This window comes from Mastomys coucha, unplaced genomic scaffold (assembly GCF_008632895.1).
Source record: "Mastomys coucha isolate ucsf_1 unplaced genomic scaffold, UCSF_Mcou_1 pScaffold21, whole genome shotgun sequence".
Lineage (NCBI taxonomy): Eukaryota > Metazoa > Chordata > Mammalia > Rodentia > Muridae > Mastomys > Mastomys coucha.
The window spans coordinates 2871109-2890285 of record NW_022196904.1 but is presented as its reverse complement, the minus strand read 5'-3'; the positions used below and the strand labels follow the sequence as shown (position 1 = coordinate 2890285).

The following is a 19177-nucleotide window of genomic DNA, read 5'->3' as shown; positions in this document are numbered from 1 at the left end:
CATGCAGCTGGAATCTCGCTCTCTGGAACCCTGAGCTAAAATAAACCACAATCCCCTATCTTCTTTAAGTTACTTTTTGTCAGGGTGTTGCATCACAGCAATACAAAAGTATCCAATTCACTGGAGGAGGCTGCTCCTACTGCACCTATGCCATCACTCTACCTCCCACACTGTAACCCCCCACCTGCATCTTTCCCTGATAGAACACACACACATCTATTACTCTGAAAGCTGTGATGGCCACCCAAAGGAACTAACCAGACTCACATCAGCCACTGGAGAGCACATTCTGGATTCTTTATGAACTGACACAGCTGGTGCACTTCTTCAGTCCCCAGGCTGTTGTTTGACAGGCACAGGTGAGTCAAGTTCTGGTTGCTGAAAAGGGCTGAGGCCAGAATGTGGCAGCTAACAGGTGTGAGATCACAGCTGTCCAGTCTGCACGGAGAGCCCCACACCCCCAAAAGAGAAAACAATGAGGTTCATTCTTAAGTTTCCCTCCTCCGAACTTACATTCCAACATTATTATGGTACTACTCACAAGAGCTAAACTATGGAACCAACAGAAGTGTCCAACAACAGAAGAATTGATATGGAGAATGTATATGTAGTTAATGGAATATTTTTCCAGCCATCATGAGAATGAAGTTGCCATTTGTAGAGAAATGGAGGTAACAAGAAACAAGGATATTAAGTGAATCAAGTCAATTTCATTTGTGGTTCCTAAAGTTAATTTTTTAAAAATTATTTAAAAATGTTTATGTAGCTGGGCGGTGGTGGCACACGCCTTTAATCCCAGCACTTGGGAGGCAGAGGCAGGAGGATTTCTGAGTTTGAGGCCAGCCTGGTCTACACAGTGAGTACTAGGACAGCCAGGGCTACGCAGAGAAACCCTGTCTCGAAAAACAAAACAAACAAACAAACAAAAAAAGTTTATGTATATTTGTGTGTGTCTGTATGTGTCTATGAGCATGTGGGTGCCCAACAAGGCCAGAGGGGACATTAGATTCTCTGGAGCCGGAGTTACAGGTGATTGTGAGATGCCCAGTGTGGGTATTCAGAACTCTGAAAGAACAAGTATTCATAACTGCTGAGCCGTCTCTCCAGCCTCACATTTTTTTTTCCCCCCGAGACAGGGTTTCTCTGTGTAGCCCTGGCTGTCCTGGAACTCACCCTGTAGACCAGGCTGGCCTCGAACTCAGAAATCCACCTGCCTCTGCCTCCCAAGTGCTGGGATTAAAGGCGTGCGCCACCACCGCCCAGCATCAGCCTCACACTTTTTAAAAGTGCATTTTATCTATTATATGCACAGTGTGAGTATGTGTGTACATGTGCATGTACACACTCATGTGCATGCAGAGAACAACTGAAATGAGTCACTTTTCACCATGTGGGTTCAAGACCTAGGCTAAGATCGTCAAGGCCTGGTGCTGGTCCCGCCAGCCAGCCCATGAGTTTATGTGTACATACAACTGTGTATATATAAACATCAGGAAAATAGAAATGAATGTGTCCAGAGAATAAAAGGAGACAGTAGGTGAGCATACGGGTGATAAAAAGGAGAATATCTGTGCACGAGTGTCATGTTGAACATACAGGATGTGCCCATACAGGGTCTGGATGGATAGCTCATGGTTAAGAGAGCTTGCTGTTCTTCCAAAGAGCTGAGTTCAGTCCCCAGAGCCTAAACTGAATGGCTCACAGCTACTTGTAACTCCAGCTCCTAGGGATCTGATGCCCTCTTCTGTCCTCCTCAGGTACTGCACTAATATGCAGATGCTCACAAAATACAGTAGATCTTAGTATGCACACATACACACGCACAAACATTCATTTAAACTTTTCCTCGGCAGTAGGCATCTTTATCTGCTGAGCCATCTCACTGGCCTACGAATTCTTTGTTCCTGTCCATCTCACCGACCACCACTATGAATCTTTGGGAGGAAATTCCTCCATGTGTGACAATAGATTGACTATGTAAACTATTTGATTACATATTTGACATAATTGACATATTTGCCAATGTGAAATCTATTTGATTACCTCATATTTAGACGTTTAAAAGAAAGCTGCCAAACTAGAAAACAAAAGCCTTATAGACCCCTTCTCATAGGGCTGTGGCCAAACTAAGTACCCCAACAAACTTGGAATTCTTAGGATGGCCTGTTGTGTGTACCTGTTATTCAGTACCACTAATGGTGGATCTCTTCTGATGAATAAAGAAACCAGATGGATTGGACCAATGTCCAGCAACCACGTTGACATTATTGTCATTTCTTCTGTTTCTGACCTTTAAGATTTTTATTTATGTATGTGTATGCGGTTGTAGTGCCTGCAGAGGCCACAGGAGGGTGCTGGAGCCCTTGAAGCTGGAGTGACAGGTGGTTGGGAGCCGTCTGAGTCCCTGGAACCAAATTCGGTGGCGAGTGCTGTTACATCAGAGCCATCTTTCCAGCCTTGCCTCTGGCCTGTAGAGGGTGATTTGTACTATTTGATTTCTATGACTTTAATAAGTAAGAGCTGTGACAGGTGCCAGCACACAGCTCTGAGTGGTGACTATGGATCAGATTTTCTGTTTTGCCCATTGATAATAGTTCATCCATGAATGAGTGACTTAGCCTAAAACTGCCTCCTGGCTTACCAGTGAGACTAAAGACAGTGGCCACTCCATACATGTTTGGAGAAGGCAAGCAGGCACTGATGAGAGCTAGTAAATCTCATTTCAATTTAAATGGTGGTTTCTATAATTATCACCTCTTCACTCTCCTCTCTATATACAGGAAAACTGGACCAGTAACAACTGCCCCAAGTTTCCATGTAGAAGCATGTCTATAAAACAACATCCTTATACATGCCTCTCCTCTGTTGGCTCCTTTGTCTCCCCAGGTCAGAGTTATCTGGATTCAGATGATCCCTCTATTAGGACCCTCCTCCTCCTATTGGCATGTGTAGTGTGTGCATGTATGTATATTTGTGTGTCTGCACATGTATGTGCAGGTGCAAATGTCTCTGCATACATGCTTGAGGCCCGAGGTTGACATTGGGTGTCTTCCTTGATCAATCTCTGTCTTTTTATCGAGGCAGGGTCTCTGACTAAACCCAAAGCTCTTCAGTGTGTCTAGTCTGACAAGCCAGATTGCTCTGGGGATCCTGTCTTCCTGCTTAGCGCTGTATGTATCCCACCAAGCTCGTCTAGCATTTACAGGGATTCTGGTGATCTCAACTCTGGTCCTCATGCTTGCACAGGTGTTCTTCACCAACAGAGCCACCTCCCAGCACTTCTTCCTGGTTTGTGTTTTGTGTGTGTGTGAGAGGGGGGAGGAGAGAGAGAGTGAGGGAGAAAGACAGAGAGACAGAGAGAGACAGAGAGAGAGAGAGAAGACAAGATCTCATTGTGTAGCTCAGGCTGACTTCAGACTTGCTATGATCCTTCTGTTTTAGCCTCCTGGGTGCTAGACATAGACAACTGTACCCTATTGGGCATTGTAACTATATACCTGTGCCCACTATGTACATGTTCCGCTTTGGGCTTGAGCAAACAAGAAGGAAATTATTGGTCACCGAATGAGCAGGTAACCCTAACAGTGGAGTCAAGTGTGAACTAACCCACTTGACTCATATAGGTGTCACACTCAAAAGAACTTTGTTAGGACAGAGGCCTTTGGCTGACATCCATGAGACTCCCTTTCAACAGAAGGGCTGCCATGATTGAATGAATGGGGTTTCTAGTATGTCTCAACACCAGGGCATTCCCATGAGGCCATAGCTACTACCATCCTCATTCTGGAGAAACACTCGCCAGTCCTACCCATCTCAGATGCAACAGAGTCATGGGGCAAGAGGAGGGGAGACTCACATCAGCTTCTGCAGTGGACACGCTGAGATACTCAAGGCATTCCTGAGGGATATCATGCTCTTCACTCCCACCTTGTTTTTGGCCAGGCTGAGACACTTTAGGCTGGCGGTTGAAAGGAGGAGTGTGGAGATCATCTCCTAACCAGCGAGGGTTAACTCACAGGAATCCAGCCTGGAGAGAGGCAGCACAAGGTTATCTTCTCATCCCTCTCTCCACTCAGCTCCAAAGTGTCAACTCCTCAACATGTCTTGATAGGAAACACTTCACAAGATGGCCTGGGACAGTTCTCATTGAGAAAGTTCACTGTAGTTACATAACCACTTTAAAAAAAAATGCCTGACATTACTTGTGACCTTCTTTCTGAGACAAGGCCTTGTGTTAGCCCAGGTTAGCCTCCAAATTGCTAAATAGCTGAGGCTGATCCACTCCTCCTGCATCCACCTCTGGCACTGGGATTACAGCTTTGAGCACTTTGCTTGGGTTTGTGCACCTATGGGGACTGAACCCTGCAGCTCTTGTGTGTTCTATGAGCCCTTTACCAGCTCTTTGTATACAGTTTGTTTCTGAGACAGAGTCTCACGTAGCCTATGCTGTGTCAAACTCCTCCCTCTGTCACTGAAGCCCTGAGCGAACACTTCTGTCAGTTGAGTTTTCCTTTTCTGAGATGGGCTCTAATTTATCCTAAGCTGGTCTCAAACTCACGATGTAGCTGAGGACGATGCTGAACGGCTTTTTAACACTCTTAAAGGTTTTTGTGCGCATGTGCATTCAGGAACCCACAGCAGCCAGCAGAGGGCACTAGCTCATGAGAGCTGGAGTTACAGGCTAGGAACCCAATGCAGGTCTTCTGCAAGAAGCTACTGACCTTGGACTTCAGGTCCACCTGCCACACTTCCCAAGTGCTAGGATTATAGGCTTGTGCCCTCACATATAGTTTACATGATCCTGGTGGTTGAAGTCTGCCTTACTGCATGCCAGACAGGAATTCTACTTACTAAGCCACGCCCCTCTGCTCTATTTGCCTTTAATTTTACAGCACCCCACAATGTGCGAGAGCTCCCAGGAATGGGACATTAACCAATCCTGTTTTGGAGAGCTCTCTCCAGAGTGGTAGTTCTCACCTTTCCTAGTGCTGTGACCCTTTTATAGTTCTTCATGTTGTAGTGACCTCCAACCATAAAATTATTTTCATTGTTCATAGCTGTGATGTTACTATTGTTATAAACCATAATGTAACTATCTGATATGCAGGATATCTGATGTATGACCCCTGTGAATGGGTCATTTGACCCCTAAAGGGTCACAACCCACAGGTTGAGAACCTCTTGTCTACAGGGATCCTAGGAAGCATCAAACACAAGACTTTTTCATTACAGTTCACCGAGCATGGGCACACCTACCCGCTGTCTCAATTTTTGTTTTTTCTTTTTCTTGTTGTTAGCATCCAGAACCTGCGGCGATACATGGGCGGGTCCACAGACCTGTTGCCAGGGCAACGGCCACCATATTCCCAGAATCCATTGGGTTCAACTCCCACCTTTACCTGGATTGCTATGTCACAACCTATATATATATGGGTACTTTCCTCCATCTTCCTCTCCTCCTCTTTGCTCTCTCTCTCTCCCCTCTCTTTCTGCACCACTATCTCCTACTCCCTCTCAATTAAACCTCTTACACGTGGAACTGTCTGGGCCTGGTGATACTTGCAGACGTGACCCGCTGCCGCTCAAACACATCACTTGTCAACTTGATAATTCTAGACTCTGGGGAGGAGGACGCTCAATTGAGAAAATGCCTTAATCAAACTGTCCTCTAGGCACATATGAAGGGCATGTTTTTGGATAATGATTGATGTGTGAGGGACTCAGAGCACTGTGGGCAGTGCCACCCCTGGACAGGTAGTCCTGGGTGTATAAGAAAACAGGCTGAGCGCACAATGGGGAGCAAGCCAGTTAAGTAGCATTCCTCCATGACTTCTGCTTCAGTTTGTGCCCTGACTTACCTCAATGACCTGAGAGTTATGAAAGAAAACTCTTTCTCCCCGTGTAGCTTTTAGTCATCGTCTCAGTTGGGACTTCTATTGCTGTGATAAAACACCATCACTACAGCTTGTAGTCTATCGTCTAGGGAAGTCAGGGCAGGAACTCAATGCGTGCATTAGCAACTGAGAACTTGACCAGCCCCAAGCTGGGTGTCATGTGGATTTTCCCTGGCTTGGGAGGGCAAGTTAAAGAGTGGGCTTTTTGTCTAAAGTAGAGCTGGGATTTATCCTCCCTCCCTGACACCTGGCATCTGTAGCAGGCTCAGATCTGTATTAGTGTTACAGCATGAGGCTGCCTCTAAAGGGTAGTGTTTCTTACAACAGGTCAGATCCCACAGCCTGAGGCAAACAGGCCATGCCACCTTCCTGCAGCAATGCTGGGACAGAGTTAAGTGGTCTGTGCTGTGACTTGACAGCTCTCAATTGGGTCCTTCATGCTCCTTGTCACATGTGCTATGCTGAACTAAATCATGTGATGGGAAACTTCTCACAATTCCTAAAAGCCAGACCTTTCCATTGTTCTGGGGATTTGGTCCAGAGAGACTTCTCAGAGGGATTTGCCGAGATGTGTTAATGAAGGGCTCATTCTGAAGGGGCTCCTTTTGACTCAAGCCCAACATCCCTCTTGTGATGACTTGAGCATACTCTCCCATTAATGTGTATGTGTGTGCACCTGCATGGCTGTACATGCACCACACATGTGCGGGGGCCCATGGAGGTGGCAAGAGAAAATTGGATTCCTTGGAGCTGGAGTTATAGAGTCCGTGAGCTACCATGTGGGTGCTGGGAACAGTACCCGAGTCCTCTGCAAGAGCAGGTGATGCTCTAACCACTGACCCATCACTCCGGTCTCTCTGCCTCATTCTTTCTCTTTAACAAAGCTGCTCTCCAGTGTTTAAAGGGAAACCTCTCCATTTTAAGGGCCCCACCATGTTTGGCTCTCTCTCCATTGTATTGTTCCTGTAAATTCTGCTCTTCCTTCCATCAAACTGCCTCTTCTGAGGGGAATTACGGCAGCTTCTTCCCAGACAGACTGCTGTTACCCTTGTTGTATTTAACCATTAGCTGTTCATATATTTGTACATTTTTAGAGTTATTAAAGAGTAATCAAAGAATGATGTAAATCATACACCTCTACTAATTACCTCATGTTATATTATTGGCTCTACAGTCCTCCTCTCATGTTCTTCCTTACTAACCAGTTCCTACTTATACTTCAAAATCCACAGTAATTAAGCTTGCCTCAAACCCATGTACCTCTTTTTGTAAGGTCTTTTGGTTAGCTGCCACCCATGCTGCTGGGGACTTGGTTCATGCAAGAGATCTTCTATAGCACTTATCGTCTCAGAATACATCTCCTCAGGGTTTATAGAAGAACCTTGTCTTAGCAGGAGAAGCCACGGGAAGGATTGCTTGCACCAGGCTGGGTGGCACTTACGTCAGCTTCTCTATACCACAGGACGGATTCCGCAGCTCGAGGCACAGGGTCTTCATGGCCCATTGGTTCAAGATGCTGTCGCCCAAGTCCAGCTCCTTCAAGTTCAGGTAGGTGCTGAGCCAAGAGCAGAGGTTTCCCCACCACTCTATGAGGAGGGGATTACACTGTGTCCTGTGTCAGTGAGGGGAAGAAGTGAGAGAAAATATGATTGAACAGGTAGATTTGAACATAAGCGTCTGCCACAGCCAGGCCAGCCACAGGAGGGAGACGAGACTGTAAGGGAGAGCAGGACAGCCAGCTCAGTGGGTGCTACCTGGTACGTGCTCTCAGGATCAGCCTTACAGTTACGCTCCTTTGATACTTCAGTATTCCCTGGGGATATGCTAGACCAATTAGAGGAGCCTTCAGTCCTCCCAGTCACCTGATGACTTAAATTCTAACTCACTGTAATGGTGAAATGGTATGACTGTATTGTATGACACTAAAAAAATTATATTTTTAAAATTGTGTAACTGTGCATAAGTCTGTGCATGTGTGTGTCTGTATGTGTGTGTGTCTGCATGTTGTCTTCAAGTCTCTACATATGTGCTCATGGAGGCCAGAGGAGGGCATCAAATCTCCCTGGAGCTGGAGTTATAGGCTATAAGAAATCCTGCAGGCTGAGGTAGAAGAAAGTATAACACTGCTCATTGCTGTGGCCAACCTGGAGAAGGATGTCCATGTGAAAGAGGGCCGAGATCTCAGACTCCTTTAGGCTGTAGGTCTTCAGGTCATCATCGTAGAACACAGACCTCTTGGCCCACACTCCCTCAGCCGCCATCCTGCACAAACCCACTAGGGTAATCTGCTCTTCCTGACTGAGTGCGCTCTGGGAAGGCCTTTTCAAGGTGAGCTGGTGGAACACCAACGTGGCATACAAACTGGTGAGAGTCTGGTAGGGTTGGGTGCAATTCTTTCCCAGCTTCTTCTGCAGCTGTAGAGCTTCACAGACCAATGAGCATACAGACAGGGCCTGGCATTGGTCAAATAGCTGCTGGTTTTCTATCAAGGCATCCTCTGATAGTCATCCTCTGATAGTCATCGGAGATGTTCTTGAGGACCAGCTGAGACCTCCTTGATGCAGACAGTCCTTCAACCAGTATATAGAGGGGGGACACCACCATCGACTTGAGCTTTTCTAAGCCTGTGTTTCTGATGGTAATGATGAGAAAGGACTGGAGTAGGAGGGCCTTTCTCAGGAGGCTGTACATCAGGATGTATATGGGCTGTTCATCATTCCAGTCTCTGGAGAGTGTCATATCGTCATGTTGGAGATAGAGTCCATATCATCCAAATCAAATGTGACAAACAAGAGTCTTTCTGGTTGGGACACAATCTTTGTCACTGGAGCCCAGTAGTCCTTGGGAATCAACTGTGCCAAACTGCTCTTCTCTGTCCACTTTATTTCTCTAACAGAGAAGAAGATGTAGGACATGTCTTGGTAGAGTTTACCCTGTGCCCAGCCCAGAACAATATTGTAGCCAAAGCTGACTTCCCAACTCCTGATTGTCCATGTAGGATAATGGTGTGAGGCCTGAAGGCTTTCTGGTATGGTTTAAAAGCATCAGACAATACTTTCATCTCTGGGCTGATATAGTGTAGATCCACACTTGTGTCGAATTTAGCTATCATGTGGGCCTTGTAGTCTTTTAGGTCACCTCTATGATATGAGGTCAGATAAGAGGACAGAAGAAAAACAAAATGTGAACAAAGTCTTATTTTTAATGAAACTGACATGTATATCTGCACCATGAGTATAAATAACAATGGCTTAAAACATCTCAAAATATATGGGAGGAAATCTGAATGGATTTATAATAAAGAGATGGTGGAAGTTTAAGGTGATTAATATGCTAATTGCCTTTAATTGATCACTGCTATATCTATAAAATCAAAATATGTTGTACTGAATACATATAAGTATGTGTTAACACACACTCTCACCTTGTTGGTTTTTTTTTTTTAAAGATTTATTTATTTATTATATGTAAGTACACTGTTGCTGTTTTCAGACAAACCAGAAGAGGGCATCAGATCTCATTATAGATGATGGTGAGCCACCATGTGTTTGCTGGGATTTGAACTCAGGACCTTTGGAAGAGCAGTCAGTGCTCTTAACCACTGAGCCACTTCTCCAGCCCCCTCACTTTGGTTTTAAGTCAGATAGCTATATACAATGTTCTTGCTACTTCATTACCTGTTTTGAGAGAAGAGTCTCATAACTCAAGATGGCTTCAAATTTGCTATGTAGACAACAATGGCTTTGAACTTCTGATCCTCCTGTGTATATCCTAACTCCTGGGATTACAGGTGTGCACCACCGTGCTTGGTTTTATGTTGCACTGGTGACTGATCCCCATGGCTTTATGCATGTTAGAAGATACTCCACCCACTTAGTTATATGCATAGTTCAGTCTAGCTTCTTCTGAGCCACGTATTTCCTATAAGATCCATGTAGACTGGGCTACCTTTGGCCAGTGAGCTATAGTCAGCTATAGAGGCTTGCCTTTCTCTCCATCCCATCTGTGATTATAAGCCATTGCTGTGACTATAAGCACACCGCCATCATACCCAACATTTTGTTACTCTGGGGTCCCAAACTCAGTCCCTCATGCATCAAAGATCTTAAACTCTATTTGCTGAATTGAACAATGCAGTATTTTTATATTGAACCTTGGCCATGCTAACAGATTTAGGTTTGCATGGAGAGTCAGAACGCAGCCTGTAGTTGGACCTAAGACTTCCTGGCTTCGCCACCCCCCCATCCCCCACCTACAGACTTAATTATTACACCCATGCTCCAGACTGCGAAATAAATCCTTTCCTCCCCAACTTACATTTTGGTCATGGTGTTTTGTTGTAGTAATAGAAACCCCGATGATGACAGATAGAAATTGCCACGCACACTCATCTACTCCAGTCACATCCAAAATATCGGGGATAAAATCCTGATTAAGGATAAGAGGTGGGCTGGAGAGATGGCTCAGTGGTTAAGAGCACTGACTGCTCTTCCAAAGGTCCTGAGTTCAGTTCCCAGCAACCGCATGGTGGCTAACAACCATCTGTAATGGGATCGGATGCCCTCTTCTGGTGTGTCTGAAGACAGCAACAATGTATTCACATATGTAAAATAAATAAATAAATCTTTAAAAATTAAAAAAAAAAAAAAGGATAAGAGGCAATAAGGTTCCAAAAGGAGTTCTGTGCCTCCTGGATAGACAGTCGCTGGTATCCCCTAACTCAGACGTGTTCCAGATCAGTCTTTCCAATCGTCAACATGCCCTCAAAATTAGGCATAAAGGTACCCCAAGAAATGATTCATAAATGGCTAAGATTGGGCATTGTTTCCTGGCCAACACAATGTTTCTAACCTATCCTGGTTTATTACCAAGCTTCCCATAACTTGTAATTTCTCTCAAGGAATCTGCCCTACCACAGCTAGCAACAGAGGTCAAGCACATTCCTTAGAGCAATAGACAGTTCATAATAGTTAGAAATGTTTTACATACTAGAGAGTAATGAAGGGCTTCCACCCAAAGACGTTAGCTAGAAATGTTAGATTAAAACCTCCTAGTCATTGCCTCCAGCAGGACCCAGAGAATTAGCATAGGAATACCAAATTAGCCCCAGCAGGGAGGGGCACCATTGCTCTTCTGCCTGCTTCACAACTGGATACAGTGATCTTGGTCAGTAAGATCACCGACCTTGATGTGTCACCTACCTCTATCTATGTGACTCTTGTCATCTGCCCTGCTTGCTGTATGCCATATAAGCCTGCTTTTCACTTGGTGCAGAAGGACTTGGAGAAGGACTTGGACTCGCATGCAAGACTAGCACTAGAACTTAGATGGATTAGGACTCAGATTCATGCAATCTGCATCCCCTGGGCCCAGAGTACTTGGGCCCGGGGGATGCAGCACCAGTCCAGAGAAGATAGCTGCTGCTTTAGACCCAGTATGTTTTAGATGGCTTCAGATGTACCTTAACTGCTGAGCTGCCAGATTTACCATCTCCAAAAGTCTGATGCCATTTTTAAGAAATACATTCAGATTCTGTACTTCATGTGTCGTCTCTGCCATCATTTCTTCGCCTATGCCTTGTCGACCTGACTAGGACCCCCGTTTCTCCCGTGGGTTGAGGGAGGCCCAGATTGCCAGCCTGCGGCAAGAAATTCCTTTAATGAGGTAGTTATTGAACAAGTGACATGACAATGATACTATGATATGCACCACAGTGCGTGGACCATAGTGAAAGGCTCAAAAATGCCATCAATATTTATATTTAATAGTATGGATTCCAGTCAGGCAGAGGTGGCATACAACTGTAACCCTAGCACTCAGGAGGCAGAGGCAGAGGCAGAGGCAGAGAGGCAGAGGCAGAGAGGCAGAGGCAGAGGCAGAGGCAGAGGCAGAGGCAGAGGCAGAGGCAGAGGCAGAGGCAGAGGCAGAGGCAGAGGCAGAGGCAGAGGCAGAGGCAGAGGCAGAGGCAGAGGCAGGTGGATCTCTGTGAGTTTGAAGCCAGCTTGGTCTACAGAGCTGGTTCCAGGACAGAAACCCTGTCTTGAAGCCTACTCCTTCAAAATAGCATAGGAGGGCACTGCAAAATATCAGTTTTTCAACATGGCTGAATAATGATGGTATAATTCACTCAGGGTTAACATGATGTGTTTGTCAGGGTACAGGCCCCACCTGCAGTCTAGAGCAGTGGTTCTCGATCTTTCCAATGCTGTGACCCTTTAATACAGTTCCTCATGTTGTAGTGACCCCCAACCAGTTATTGCTATTCATAACTATACTTTTGTTACTCTTGTAAGTCATAAACACCTGATACTTAGGATATCTGACATGTGACCCCTGTGAAAGGGTTGTTTGACCCCCAAAAGGGTCATGACCTCCAGGCCTAGAGTCATGACTCCCAGTATTGCCTCCCATCGGGCTTTGTGGGAAGCAAAGTAGGATGCAGCTCTTGTCTGAGCTGGTCAGACCCTCAGTTCTACTAAGCATACAATGTAAATATCTCATCCAAGTCCCATCAATGCTTCTAATCAGTGCCTCAGTGGACACCATATGCTTACAGCTGGTTTAGCCACTAACAAAGAAGAAATAGCAAAGGAAAAATCCCACCAGTGGGAGAATAGAGAGAATGCAGCTTGCTCATGCAATGCATTAGGGCTTATTTTTTAAATTAAAAATTTTTAGGTGTAGGAAGTGCTTTCCATGTATGTATGTATGTATGTATGTATGTATGTATATGATATGTATGCCTGGTGTCTGAGAAGGTCAGAGGTAGCCTCAAATTGCTGGGAACTGGAGTTATAGATGGTTGTAAGATGCCCTATGTGTGCTGTGAATCGCATCCCAGACCTCTACAAGAGCAGCAAGTGCTCTAACCATTGTGCTATCTCCCCAGCTCTACAATGTAATATATTTACTTATTTTTCACTATGTAAACTTGACTGGCTTGGGACTTACAAAGATCCACTTTCCTTTGCCTCTTGAGTGCTGGGATTAACAATGGAATATTACAAGGCAACACAAGGAATGCAAAAAAAAAAGATATATTTACAATATCTTCTTTTGCTTTATTTTCTGAGACAAAGTTTCTCTGGATGTCCTGGAAGTTGCTCTGTAGACCAGACTGGCCTTAAACTCACAGAGATCAACCTGCCTCTGCCTCTTAAGTGCCAGGATTGAGGCATGAGCCACTACCATCTGGCTGTACTAATGGAATTCTATTTTATTCAGTAAAGTGGATGGAACTGGCAATTGTTGTTAGGCAAAATATGCCAGACTCAGAAAGACAAATACTGCATGTTTTCTCCTAGATTTTGTTTATCAACACACACACACACACACACACACACACACACACACACACACACACATACACACCCCACATAAAAGTCGAAAGAGACCTTGGAGAAGGGGAAAAGATATCTTAAGTAGTAGGGGAGAGAAGTAAAGAGAGGGTGACAATACATGTGACATAAGAGCAGAAAGCAAGTTATGGGGTGGAGGGCAGAGGCTGGAAGTGGGAGAGGACAACAGATTAGAAGAAACTACATGAGTTATGACACAGTGGGTCTGGGGAGGTGGCTCAGTGGATAGAGTCACTGCCTTGGTGTTAAAGCAGTACACCATACAAACCAGATGTGTTCCCACACACACCTGTAATTCTATCACTCAGGAGGATTAAGTGTTCAAGATCATCCTCAACTACATAAAGAGTTTGAGGCCAACCTGGAATACATGAGGTCCTGCCACTGCCTGAGGATCTATCGGCAGTTAATGGTTGCTGGGGAAATGAGACGTTCTTCAGTGGCGTATCCACTGGTAAGGTGTCCATGCCTCTGTAAATAACCTTTCTTCCAGGCTCTTGTAAGCAACCCAGTCAAACACACTGGGTGACCACAAATCAAAGTAGAGGTGGGGATAGCTGTATGAAAATATCAAAGGGAAACTCATTTTATATATAATCTATAATAATAAAACCACTAACAAAAAAGAACCAAATTCACACTGTATGCTAATTTGAAACCCAATAAAATCTCTAAATTTGATCAGTGTGGTTAACTACTGTCAGAGGTGTTTAGAACTAGTCACCCTTGTGCTTGTGTTGTCAGTTTGCTGGATTTATGGGTTATTTGAAATTTCCATAAGCTGTGACCCAACAGAAATTGCACTGAGCCACATGGCTCTGTCTGTTATGTTCTTCCCCAGGACACATAGGGAATGTTCAGGCAGAGACACTAGTGAAACCCGGACCCCACATTCCTATCTGAATGCCATATGTTGCTTGCACCCAGGCTCCCTATAGATTGATCATGAATAAGAATTTTAGTCACCTTGTTCACCTGCTTTTGTCATTGCATCTTCTTCCTCTTCCTGCTTGTAAGGTTTCTGGTAAAGGGAGGAAAAAAACCCAACCAACATGATTTTGCTTTCTGTTTAAAGCAGAGATACCATCTGTATGAACTACCCCTATTCTTAGGGAGCAGAGGATAGGGAGGAGAGCTGTGAACTGCTGTCCTCTGTACATGATACGGCTGTGGCCACATGAAAGCAAGCAGCTGCACCTACCTGTGCAAGATCAAGACACTTAAAAATTGCATCAGAGATTGGGTAGAGGCTCCTGAGGAAGTGTCAGCATTTGGAATCACTTCTTTGTAGAAGTGTGGTTGTCAAGGCTCTGTGTGTACATGCGAGTAGGCAGGTCCTTGTGTACATTTGTGTGCACATGCATGGACCAGAGGCTGACATTTCATGTCTTTCTCAGTCACTCTCAATCTTAATGCTTAAAGGTATCTTTATCTTCCTTTAAGAATGATTTGCCTGTATGTATGTCCCTGTACACTGTGTAGGCTGTGCCTGCTGAGACCACAAGAGGGCAGATCCCCTGGAACTAGACTTACAGATATGAGTTGGCAAGTGAAAGCTGAAAACTGAACCTGGATTCTCCAGAAAAGTGACCAAGTGATCTTACTCTCTGAGCTATCTCTCTGGTCTCCAATCTTAGTTTTGGAGAGTCTCTTTAAACTTGGATCTCATCATGGTTGACTGGGCTAGCCATCAAGCACCAGGGATCCACCTGGCTCTGCCTTCTTGGTTGTGGTTTTCTAGCCACATGCCACTCCCACCAGAATATTTTGACAGGTTCTAGGATTGAACTTTGATTGTAGTGTAGGAAACATTTCTTTGACTGCTTTACTGTCTTTTCAAGATTCAATCTTATTAGTAACAGCAATGTACCCAAGCACAGACGCAAATTAATGCAGTCAATATCAAGAGCCTAGCTGATCATTTCCCAAAGAGAAATTGTCAAGGCACTATTAAATTCATGACAGAATCAATAGGACCAAGAATCCCCTCACCCCAGTCTTGTACACAAATACAAAGATTCATTTACCCTGAAAGAAACAACATTAAAGCCAGTGGGGATAGCAGTAAAAGGATAGGCACAGATACCAGTCAACTGGGGCTGAAGCACTCAACACTACCCTCAACAACTCTGTCTGGTAAATTTGAAAGATTTGTTTGTGTATATATGGCATGTGGTATGTCATAAATGTCAAGAATGTGTGTGCATGTTGATGTGGATGCCAGAGGTCAACCTTAGGTTTCCTTCCTCAAAATACATCCACTGTTAAAACAAAGGCTGATTTTAACTTGTAATTACATGTCTATGTGTGGGTATGTATGAGCCTTGTGCTAGCAGAGGACAGAGGTGTTGGATTTCTTGGAGCCGGAGTTACACATAGCTCTGAGAACCTGATGTGAGTGGTGGTAACCAAACTGCACTCCTGTTGCAATACATAAGAATTTGGGATCTAATTCTTCAGATTAAAACCTATAGAGCATGTGGCTTTAAGTGCATCCATCTTTACACTCCACCCTGCCAGCAAACCTGATGTTTGTTCCTGTTCTGGTCCTTGGTCTTTCAGGATTGCTTTATTGTCTTTTTCTGGAGCAGTCATTGTGCTTTCTGTAACAGAGAGGAAGAGTTAATAAGTCAGTCTGATTGTCTCAGCTTGGTATGAGAATACTTCAAGTCCAAACTACACAACAGATTATGGCAAGTCCCTGCTCAGTTTATGTTCCATGTAGTCTGTGATGTCAGGTCCTTTGCCTCAAAAGTTAAGTAAAGCAACTAACATAGGCAGGCAAAGATGCTCCCATTTGGAACCTAACACACACATTCTACACTAGTTCTTCTGAGTGGCTTAGGATAGGTGTGACTATGAGGTGCTGGGTTAAAGGCATCAAGTGTTATCCTTTGTTAGTCATCCTCAATGCCTTCAAATTTCAGACCTGTGCTCGCAGCTTACAATTAGATTGTATTGAGCTAGTAAGTGATCCTTGTAATTAGAGGTGTCTTCAGCTTTGTGTGTGCCAGCAGAGGACAGAGGTGTGGGATTTCTTGGAGCCTGAATTACATGTAGCTCTGAGAACCTGCTGTGGGTAACCAAACTCCAATCCTGCATGCAACACATTAGAATTCAGGGGTCTAATTCCTCAGTAGATGGGACTTCCAGGTTAGATGGAGGAAGATAGGAGGCAGAAGAGAGGTCTTTTTGGAAAGGGATAGCATGAGGACAAGGTATAATTATGAGTGTCTCTGGGTTTCAATGGCGGATCCGTCAGGATTTGCCACTGGAGGATTTAGATTTAATTAGGCTTACAGATTAGGATTTTAGTTGTTGTACCCAGAGTTTGAGTTACCATTGTTTCTGAACTAAGTCTGTATGGCATTTTCCTTCATGTGGCGGTTCAACTGGGTTCAAGAGAGAGAGGTACAGACACAAAGCATGGGTTTGCCAGATGTGCACCACAAAGGCTGTGGGGGATTTGAAGCATGAAGTTGGCATGGTAATGACCTGCCAGTGAATATTTATTGAGCTGGGATGGGGATGTTTGGGGAGCTCTGGGCCAAAGAGTCTCAATGAAATGAAAACAGGTTGACCATTGCCCTCCAGTGCATGGCCTGCTGGGCAGTTGGGGCAGAGCCCCAAGTGCAGGAACGTGCTGGTTCCTTTCTAATATTTCCAACAACAGGCCCGTACTTGGAAAGTAAGGGGTTGAACAAAGCAGGGAAACACTGAGAGACTTGGAAGGGATAGAAGGGACAGGCAAGAGAATGTGTGATCAGCAAGGAGAGAACAGTCAAAGTCCTTCATGTACACATGTGGAAACATCACTGTGACAATGAGCATGCTGTGTAGTTAGTATAAACTAATGTTCCAAAACAGTGAAAGGAATAAAGTAATGTAATGTAAAATAGGGCTTTTTAAATAAAAAGTCAAACAACTTAAATAACAAAGAAAATGAAATTCCTCCAAATCATACCTCAAACCAAGAGAGGACAAGAAGAGGGAGTTATTTTAAAACCAGATATTGGGCTGGTGAGATGGCTCAGCAGGGAAGAGCACCGACTGCTCTTCAGAAGGTCATGAGTTCAAATCACAGCAACCACATGGTGGCTCACAACCACCCAAAATGAGATCTGATGCCCTCTTCTGGTGCGTCTGAAGACAGCTACAGTGTACTTACATATAATAAATAAATAAATCTTTAAAAAAAAAATAAAATAAAACCAGATATCAGAAACCTCTAAACTGAAACATAGGAATGTAGAAGAAAACTCACTGTTTTCAGATTCAACTACACATGAAGAACCAAGTGCAGTGGCTCACCAGCCTAGAGATCCAAATGCTCTCCAGCCAACCAACAGCAACAGTTCTCACTGTAAGGACAGGAGGCAGCCTCAGCTAGATGTAAGTGGGCAGGCCAATGACCTCCCAACGAAGGTCAGAGCTGAAATGGACCAATGATGACACCACACAACCCTCTGGTTTCCTTCACATTCTGTCCTCAGGACAGGAAATGCTGGTCAGTAGGGCACTGGAGTCCTGAGGAAGATGGTTACACCCAGCTAGCAGTTCCCAGATCCCCTCTAACCAAGTTGTATCTGCCAGGCTATATTTCCCAGCTTTCTACAACAATGCCAGATAGGTCCACATCCTAGGAACCAATGTTCAAACACATGGTTGAATGTTCAAACACTTGGATAGTTGATATCCAAACCCCAATAAAGACTCTTTCAAATTCAACAATACTACATGAAGTCATTTGATGTACAATAGGCTGTAGACTGCATGAAGTCATTTGATGTACAATAGGCTGTAGACTGCATGAAGTCATTTGATGTACAATAGGCTGTAGACTGCATGAAGTCATTTGATGTACAATAGGCTGTAGACTGCATGAAGTCATTTGATGTACAATAGGCTGTAGACTGCATGAAGTCATTTGATGTACAATAGGCTGTAGACTGCATGAAGTCATTTGATGTACAATAGGCTGTAGACTGCATGAAATCATTTGATGTACAATAGGCTGTAAACTGCTGTCCTTCACTGGGTGTGCTCACTGTATTAGTATGGTGTCTCTTGCTGGGATTCAAAACATCACAACCAAAGGCAGCTTGGGGCAGAAAAGGATTTTTTTGGCTTTCCCTTCCCATTCACAGCCTACTATGAATGGAAGTCAAGGCAGGAACTCAAGACAGGACTCTTCAAGCAAGAAGCAAAGCAGATGCCATGGAGTAAAGCTGCTTACTGGCTTGCCCACCTTGACTGAGCCTACATATATATAACTTCACACCCAGGGTCATCAATCAATCATGATGCTCCCCCATAGACTTACCTACAAGCCAATTAAGTTCCTTCTTCTTCACTAGGTTTCTCTTGCTGGTGTCACGTTGACGAAAACTAATTGGCACACACTAACATTTCATATGTTAGCAGATGGATGACACGGTTCACTTTTCACTTGGATACAAACATTCTGTAATACATGTTGGTTTAAAGAACCTGCCTAACTCATATTCAAGAAAATCCATTCCATTTTTTAGATTCAGAGTAACAAGAGTAAAATGGTGGCTTCTGACAGACACTGGATGCTGTGATACAATGCTCTGTTTCCCAGGACACTACAGGGTAAGTGACCACCATCTATGTGACTGACAGGAGGAAATTTTTGTCACATTTTCACCAAAAATTGTTCATCCAGTTTCTCCCCAGACCAAAAGATGGAGTCTGGAAGATAGCTGGATGTAGCTGTCTCCTGAGAGGCTCTGAAGTGCCTGACTAACGCAGAAGTGGAGCTCACAGCCAGTGAGAGGCTCTGAAGTGCCCGACTAACGCAGAAGTGGAGCTCACAGCCAGTGAGAGGCTCTGAAGTGCCTGACTAACGCAGAAGTGGAGCTCACAGCCAGTGAGAGGCTCTGCCAGTGCCCGACTAACGCA

The 19177-nt window shown here is 44.5% G+C and overlaps 1 protein-coding gene across 1 annotated transcript in view; it reads right to left on the bottom strand.

The window, feature by feature from the left end:
- Nlrp5 (NLR family pyrin domain containing 5) overlaps positions 1 to 15855 on the bottom strand; it is a 24851-nt gene extending 8996 nt beyond the window's left edge. The window contains 8 exon segments of the mRNA XM_031390914.1: positions 268 to 438; positions 3857 to 4027; positions 7336 to 7449; positions 7977 to 8392; positions 8394 to 8650; positions 8653 to 8853; positions 8856 to 9034; positions 15765 to 15855. Of these exon segments, the coding sequence (XP_031246774.1) occupies positions 268 to 438; positions 3857 to 4027; positions 7336 to 7449; positions 7977 to 8392; positions 8394 to 8650; positions 8653 to 8853; positions 8856 to 9034; positions 15765 to 15847 (1592 nt within the window). The 5' untranslated portion in view covers positions 15848 to 15855.
- Between the last annotated feature and the right edge of the window lie 3322 nt (positions 15856 to 19177).